Source organism: Cottoperca gobio, chromosome 14 (genome assembly GCF_900634415.1).
Source record: "Cottoperca gobio chromosome 14, fCotGob3.1, whole genome shotgun sequence".
NCBI lineage: Eukaryota > Metazoa > Chordata > Actinopteri > Perciformes > Bovichtidae > Cottoperca > Cottoperca gobio.
Genome location: NC_041368.1, coordinates 25,190,371 through 25,199,075, shown reverse-complemented (window position 1 = coordinate 25,199,075; position 8,705 = coordinate 25,190,371). Strand labels below are relative to the sequence as shown.

Sequence of the window (8,705 nt, the reverse complement as noted above, 5' to 3'; positions counted from 1 at the left end):
GAGCGCATCCAGTTCATCAATATATCCCTGAATTCTTCCTTTAACATTCATTAATACTCTTTCCACACCAGAAGGTTGTGAGTTCAATACCAGGGCTGCCACCAGTGTGCCCCTGAGCAAGGTACTTAACCCTGAGTTGCTCCAGAGAGACTGTCCCTGTAGTTAGTTCAATGTAAGTCACTCTGGATAAGAGCGTCTGATAAATGACCTGTAATGTAAAAGGTAGCAGCCTGTGACTGCGCCCACCTGTCACTCAAAGCAGAAACACCCGTAATTACGCAGAACTTTAAGCCGTAATATAATAAACGGGTGAGGACAGTATCATGAACCAGGAGCCATGTTCAGCTCCACCCTCTAGAAAACCAAGATGACGCAGTAATGGTACTGATACCACGTAGTAAAAAACTGCATCACAGTAAATGTTCTGCTTTGAAAATGTAATTAAAAAAACTGTAATGTGGATTTCCAGTGAGGAAGGAAGTCAGAGGAACAGAGTGAAACTAAAGTAAAGGACAAATGTTGGTATATGTTCCTCTGATCTCTTCACTCACATGACTCAGAGGTGTTAGAGATCAGATTCACTTCCCAGAGGACAGAGAGCGAAGTGGCAGACTTCTTCTTTCCTCACCTGATCATGGAGTCCAGATTCCAGAAGAACATTCTGTTAGAGAGCAGCACCTGAATCTGGAGGATTTAAAAGAGAGAGCTCAACACTTATCTAACAGATATCTGATTAAAACCAACATCCCTTCATACCCTCGACCAGAGTTTCATGTGCGTCATGTGAAACACGACACCAACACAAATGGATTACGTGGCATCAGGAGCGATAATGGCTTCAAGAACCCGTTTGAAGACGGTCTGCTGTGGTGGACTCTGTCTGTGGGAGCTGATGAGATACAATCAGCTGAGCAGTTGCTTCTGGAGAACACCTACCTGGACCAGACGGAGGAGCAGGCCCGGACGCAGCAGAGCTTCCTGGGGAAGTTTGCCACCTCCCCGGCCTTCAAGAAGACCTCCAGGATGGGCTCGTACCGCTTCACCTTCCCCCTGGAGGAGCTGCTGGAGGCCTACAGACAGCAGGTACCGAGAGCTCGGGTGGATCAGTGTGTTGTGTTAGAAAAATATTCCTAATAACGCCACGAAGTCAGGATTCAAATCAAATAAAAGGGTTTAATCTATATTCTTGCAAGAAGAAACCGAGTTTATTCATACAAAAGATGATCAAAACTCAAACATATACAGGTTTGTAAAGTCTGCTGTGTTGCCCACCGGAGCAACTCTCCCAGCCTCAGTATTTATACCCACTCAAAGGACAGGAAGCCATGAAGAGCTTCCAGGTCAGTCTTCCTTTGTTCTACATGATGGGGGTTTACAGTAAACACAGATGTACTGATCAACTGACTGAGGACTGTTCTTAGAAAGAGCAGTTCACCTCCTGTCCCCTGCTGTGCTTTACAATCAGTTGCCAAAAGTACAAATGAAATGTGAAGTTAGAGAAGTGAGATCTTGTTATTGATAAGTCAGCTGGTCACATGCACACAGAGGATGAATGCTTCATTCAGTTTGACACAGTGAGATAAGAAGGGAACAGTTGAGGTGATGAGCACAACAATCATCCGACCTGATACCAAGTAACGATGACTCGTCCATTAAACCTCTTCTGTTGTCTCCAGTTCTGCCGCGGCGCTCAACCCGTCATGCGGGTGTACGAGACCGTCCTGTACAAACAGGAAGTGATGTACGCTGTGCTGGTCCACAGTCCGACCAATCAGGATCAGTTCTCAGGTTATCCTCTGCTGACTGACGACACAAACGCTGGCTGCACTTATGGAGACGGCTGCTTCATCTGTTGACATGTTGTGGCCCGACTGTCTCTCACCACTGGAGGGAGACGAACATCTGGAGGGAGACAAACATCTGGAGGAAGACAAACATCTGGAGGGAGACGAACATCTGGAGGGAGACAAACAGCTGGAGGGAGACGAACAGCTGGAGGGAGACAAACATCTGGAGGGAGACGAACATCTGGAGGGAGACAAACATCTGGAGGGAGGCGAACAGCTGGAGGGAGGCGAACAGCTGGAGGGAGACAAACATCTGGAGGAAGACAAACATCTGGAGGGAGACGAACATCTGGAGGGAGACAAACATCTGGAGGGAGACGAACAGCTGGAGGGAGACAAACATCTGGAGGGAGGCGAACAGCTGGAGGGAGACAAACATCTGGAGGTAGACGAACAGCTGGAGGGAGACAAACATCTGGAGGGAGGCGAACAGCTGGAGGGAGACAAACATCTGGAGGGAGGCGAACAGCTGGAGGGAGACAAACATCTGGAGGGAGACAAACATCTGGAGGGAGACAAACATCTGGAGGGAGACAAACAGCTGGAGGGAATGGAGGTGGATTTAGGGTTAATGAAAAGAGAGTAAATAATATCTTCAGTCTGCCTTCAGGACGTCCTGCATCTAGTAAACATGTTTATTATGATGAGAAACACAGAAACATTTATTCTGATCAATTTAAAGTCAAATATCTAACGAATAGAAATGTTTAGATCACATTAACAATCTAACTTTTATCAATAGTCAAAGTCAATATTTCTTTTGTTTATTAAATGTTTTCCGTGACAGGAAATGAAAGTCAAGATTATTAACTCTAAATTAAGAGAGTTGTGGTATTTTGGGTTTATGAAATGTAATCCTACAGGCTTGTAGTCTTTAATAAACAGATATTATAGGTTTCAAGGTGAAGGCATGACGCTGCATTACTTCATGAGACTCGTGTAACCAGTTTCCTCTCGCTGACGTTATTGAACAGAAGGATGTTGTGGCAGGATTAATAGTGTGTGTTCTGTAACAGGTTTTATTAGTGTGTGTTTTATTATGGGGTTTAATAGTGTGTGTTCTGTAACAGGTTTTAATAGTGTGTGTTTTATTATGGGGTTTAATAGTGTGTGTTCTGTAACAGGTTTTATTAGTGTGTGTTTTATGTTGTGTTTTCAAGCTCACAAAGAAAGTAGATTTATGGAACCCATAGTATATCGAGGATGAGATAAGGAGGGCCAGGCGCCTGCTAGAAAGACAGCACTAGAGCTTCAAATGGGAAAAGACTCAGAAAGACACTCTTAAAGGACGGTCAGGCAAATTCCAGGGGCTGAGTCAGAGGGAGGGGGGCAGAAAATGTCAGGTTGATTTACCAGCAAGAGGCCTGGATTCAGGGCACATGAGACGACCTTTTTGGCCTCATCTTGGGAGTAGTCTGTGAACTAAGGTATAAAGAGGGGAGCCAGATCAGTACCTGGTCAGTGCGCAGCTGGCTGGGTACTCAGAGTTTGTTATGTACTTACGTGTGTAATAAACTCCACTTGTATCTAACTTTGAACTTCTCCAGTGATCTTCTTTTTTGACTAAGTATTACGCTGAGTCTGAGTTAGACTAGAATTTCAACAGTTTAAGTTTAAAGGAATGTCTATGGAGGAGATCCAATCCTTCATCTCCGGCCCGGAGGACAGAATTTCTCCACCACAACACGATGACAGCAGTTAACATTGTGTTAAGTGTTTTATACGTTTGTGTTCATATCTTCATACGAAATACTTGATTGTGCTTCTTCAAACTATATTTCGTTTGTTGCTTTTGAACATTTCGTCACAAAGTTACACAAACTAAACTAAAAGAGTTTTATATATATTATATATGTTTAAGAACAGTTTCTGATTAACATTCATCACACAACAATACTTTAGTGAACATGTTGAGAATATCACGATTATATTGTTGGATTTATGTAAATAAAGAAAATGTAGCTTAATGTCAGAAATGTTGCTTCAGTACAAATCAAATGTATTTATTCACAAACGACACATTAGTCTCAGTGAGTACAGACGACGCCCTCTGTCCTCCCAGGACACACGTGATAGATGTGTGTGTGCAGGATAAACAACAACTTTAGGAACAAATATTACAGGGAAAGTAAAGAAAAGTGCTGGTGGAGGTTTAATATCCAGGAAGTCACATCACAGACACCACTGAGCCTGCACCCAGCGGTGTAATGAAGTCATACATTAAGATCATACCTGTCAACCCATTTTTACTTCTATCCCGTTTTTCTCCCGTTTAAATATTTTCCCGGGATTATCCCGTATTTTTAACCTTTAAAATAAATAAATAGGCCTAATTAAAAAAAGTGTAAAGTGGCCTCCGATAGAGCAGGTGGCAGTATTATGTTTAACTTTAGCTGAAAAACGTTACCCGCCAGTAAACACACAGAAGAAGAGAACATGATGAGAGTCACAGTGAACGGGAGAGAGATGGAGACGCAGCTTGTACCTGCCGAACAAGTTAAAACTTTATCTAAGTGCAAATGTGAGGAGACCTTCACTTATTTATTAAAAGCAGAGTCGGGACAACTCATGGTTTTTGTAAAGTGTGCCATTCAGATGTTAGCATCGCACACGGCGGAACAATCGTCCAAGCACAAGCACGAGCACGAGCACGAGCACGAGGCACAAACACACACTGTCAGTGACTTCATGTGTGACAAGAACTGTGTCGGAGGAAAACCAAGAGACCAGAGCTGAGGGACAGATGTTGATGCTTTGCGCCAAACATAATGTCGCCTTCAGCTTCTGCGATGATTTCAGTCTCAGTGTCGCGACATGTTTCCAGACTCTGACATCACAAGGAAGTCCTCGTGGGGGAAACACAAGTCACACAACTCCTCCATCATCAAATACATTGATGATAATAAATAAATAAAATACATAAATCTTATAAACATGTCTGTACAAGTAATACATATGTAGCCGATGTATAAATGATAACATGTTTTATATTTCACAAACATCCATTTGTTCATATTTTGTTGAAATTGTAATTTGCTGAAAGTGCCAGTTTCAGGAGTATCAAAATAAAAGCATGTTTAACTAAAGAAGACTCCTAGAAATAAATATACAAAAAGGAGTATTATTACAACAAAATATGAACAAATAGATGTTTGTGAAATATAAAACATGTTATCGTTATCGGTTACACATACTTTAAATAAACATGTATTTCCCGTCCCTTATGTGTTTATGTCTACATTGGTGGCTGAGAGTCCGGCAAAATACTACTTCTACTGAAGTAAAACATCGGAGTACACTGTGCCTCTCATTCTTCCTACAATCTGTTTTATCAGGTCAAAAAAAGAATACGCGCAAGAGATACTTTTATTCTGAAGGTTGTTGTGGCCGGAAGTCGTTTCCTTATCGTAGCTAGCCTGATGCCGGTGACTTGGAGCAAAGTCAAGGTAGAAAATCATCAAATCAACAGAATAAAACCCGAAATAAAAAGTATGTCAGTGACATTAAACTGACAGCAGCAGCTTTAGTGAAGTTACACACTTCATTAAGACTGTTTTACAGGTTTAAAGCCACATTTCACCAGGTTAAACCGACTGAAGTTCATAGCTAACGTCAGCTAACTATGTTACCTGAAGCTAACCTGAGCTAACAGGATTAGCTGTTTAACCCGAGCTAAAGCAGGTTAAATGTCCGTGAAGCGGAGCACCTGGTCTCGCCCGCCTGGAGAGCTGTAAAGGTGAGGTTTTACGTGTATTAGCCCTCATGTCTGCTGCTGATTAAAGCTAACTGTTAGCTATACACCACTGTGAGGAGAGTCTGTGTGGACAAGTCAAGGAAGATACACTTGTTAGCTAAAAATTCTAATTTATAGACCAAACTCCATTGATAATTCTGGACATTTTAAAGCTTACTCGCATTGTAGCAGATATTAATGCTGACCTTGAGATTGTTTTGAGTCTTTTAAACTGCTCTACTGTTCGGCATAAATATAATCTATGTAGTATAGTAGTAGTATTATTATTAGTAGTAGTAGTAGTAGTGGTGGTAGCAGTAGCAGTAGTAGTAGTAGTAGTAGTAGTAGTAGTAGTAATAGTAGCAGTAGTAGTAGTAGTAGCAGTAGCAGCAGTAGTAGTAGTGGTAGTAGTAGTAGTAGTGGCAGTAGCAGTAGGAGTAGTGGTAGTAGTAGTAGTGGTGGTAGTAGTAGTAGTAGTGGTAGTAGTAGTGGTGGTAGTAGTAGTAGCAGTAGTAGTAGTAGTAGTAGTAGCAGTAGTAGTAGTAGTAGCAGTAGTAGGAGTAACAGTAGTAGGAGTAACAGTAGTAGTAGTAACAGTAGTAGTAGTAGGAGTAACAGTAGTAGTAGGAGTAACAGTAGTAGTAGTAGTAGTAGTAGCAGTAGTAGTAGGAGTAACAGTAGTAGTAGTAACAGGAGTAGCAGTAGTAGTAGTAGGAGTAACAGTAGTAGTAGTAGTAGTAGTAGGAGTAACAGTAGTAGTAGTAGTAGTAGTAGGAGTAACAGTAGTAGTAGTAGTAGTAGGAGTAACAGTAGTAGTAGTAGCAGTAGTAGTAGTAGTAGTAGTAGTAGTAGTAGTAGGAGTAACAGTAGTAGCAGTAGTAGCAGTAGCAGTAGTAGTAGTAGCAGTAGTAGTAGTAGTAGGAGTAACAGTAGTAGTAGTAACAGTAGTAGTAGTAGTAGTAGGAGTAACAGTAGTAGTAGCAGTAGTAGGAGTAACATATCTGGTGGAGTTATTAATGTAAACACCAGACTAATATATGATCTGATTATTAATATATTAACATAGATTAAGTAATGATACTCAGTGTTTGTCTGTATTAATATAATAGAACAGATATTATAATATGGTGCATTATGTATTATTATGATTTATGCATTGGGACAATATAATATCCTTGTACTATGATATATTATTGGATATGAGACATTGTATTAGCTGTGGTAGAATAGTAATACAGCAGTACAGTATAACATATCCTGATACACAATTACATCATCTACTAAGAGTATTTATTTATTTTTTTAAGTTATTTTTGTATGCCTTTAATGACAGTGTAGTGAAGATTATGAAGGGGGGGGGGACACAGCAAAGGCCCACAGGTCGGACTCGAACCCGGGCCGCTGTGGCAACGACTCAGCCTTGATATCATATCCTGATACATCCATTGTTATTCAAATATGAAACTATATTACCTTTAATATTTTTTTAAAAATGATGATTTGTGACTTGTTTTGTTCTGCTCTTTGTGAAGCACTTTGTAAATTGGATTTGAAAAGTTATTATTATTATATCAGGAAAGAAGATTTTAGCCACAACACTGTACAGCAATATAACTGTGACATAGTTTAATATATGATATAATATGTAGTATAGTAATATCACATTCATTTTTATATTTATATTTTCTGAGCAACAACAGTGTAAAATATACATTTACGAAAAAAGAGAAAGAAAGCAGATTAATATTCCTTTTTTAGTCTTTTCTGTTTGTGAATCTCCAACAAATCAAAGCACGCGTTACGACGCATCTAAAGAGACTCTCTGAATGAACAGATCTATAGAAATGATGGATTCATTATCAGAGCTGAGGTTGTCCTTGTTGTAATTGACGCCGTCTGCACGAGCAGCCTAAATGATGCACGAATGAAAAGCCTCAGTGTTGTGTGTCTGCAGGATGCTCCAGGGGCCGTACGGCAGCCCGGACCGGGACCGCCCGCTCCTCCGGCTCCCCTTCAGCAGCTTCATCGTGGGCACGGTGCTGCTGCCGCTCACCGGCCTCATCGCCTGCCTCTTCATCTCCCTGCTGTACCACCTGGAGGACGCCACCTACACACACTGTCACGTACGTCGGCACGCAGCACGAAAAGCTCTGGAAATATGTGAGAAATGTGATGATATGTTTCCTCTGAGAGTTGATTATAGAATAATGTGAAGTCTGCACACAGCTGTCCTGCTTCATGTGTGGCACCTGGAATAAGTTCTACGAGGTTCTATGAGACGATGAGGTTCTATGAGGCTCGATGAGGTTCTATGAGACTCTATGAGGTTCTATGAGGTTCTATGAGACTCTATGAGGTTCTATGAGACTCTACAAGGTTCTATGAGACTCTATGAGGTTCTATGAGACTATGAGGTTCTATGAGACTCTATGAGGTTCGATGAGACTCTATGAGGTACTATGAGGTTCTATGAGACTCTATGAGGTTCTATGAGACTATGAGGTTCTATGAGACATTGAGGTTCTATGAGGTGCTATGAGGTTCTATGAGGTGCTATGAGGTTCTATAAGGTTCTATGATACTATGAGGTTCTATGAGACATTGAGGTTCTATGAGGTTCTATGAGACATTGAGGTTCTATGAGACATTGAGGTGCTATGAGGTTCTATGAGATTCTATGAGACTATGAGGTTTTATTAGACATTGAGGTGCTATGAGTTTCTATGAGACTATGAGGTTCTATGAGACTTATGAGGTTCTATGAGACTCTTATGAGGTTCTATGAGACTCTTATGAGGTTCTATGAGACTCTTATGAGGTTCTATGAGGTTCTGAGACTATGAGGTTCTATGAGACTCTATGAGGTTCTGAGACTATGAGGTTCTATGAGACTATGAGGTTCTATGAGACTCGAGACTATGAGGTTCTATGAGACTCGATGAGACTCTATGAGGTTCTATGAGGTGCTATGAGGTTCTATGAGACTATGAGGTTCTATGAGACATTGAGGTGCTATGAGGTTCTATGAGGTGCTATGAGGTTCTATAAGGTTCTATGATACTATGAGGTTCTATAAGGTTCTATGAGGCATTGAGGTTCTATGAGGTGCTATGAGGTTCTGAGAT

At 41.1% G+C, this 8,705-nt stretch overlaps 2 protein-coding genes across 2 annotated transcripts in view; both read left to right on the top strand.

Annotated features, from left to right (window-relative positions):
- Positions 1-367: 367 nt before the first annotated feature.
- LOC115018831 (uncharacterized) lies at positions 368-1,895 on the top strand. Its single transcript, XM_029448051.1, has 3 exons — positions 368-375; positions 561-1,083; positions 1,677-1,895. The coding sequence occupies exons 1-3, from the start codon at positions 368-370 to the stop codon at positions 1,854-1,856; spliced, it is 711 nt and encodes a 236-aa protein (XP_029303911.1). The 3' UTR covers positions 1,857-1,895.
- Positions 1,896-5,239: 3,344 nt separating this feature from the next.
- pgap2 (post-GPI attachment to proteins 2) overlaps positions 5,240-8,705 on the top strand; it is a 9,710-nt gene continuing 6,244 nt past the window's right edge. Inside the window, exons 1-2 of the mRNA XM_029449061.1 lie at positions 5,240-5,583; positions 7,535-7,703. Of these exons, the coding sequence (XP_029304921.1) occupies positions 7,536-7,703 (168 nt within the window). The 5' untranslated portion in view covers positions 5,240-5,583; position 7,535. The remainder of the gene's footprint in view (positions 5,584-7,534; positions 7,704-8,705) is intronic.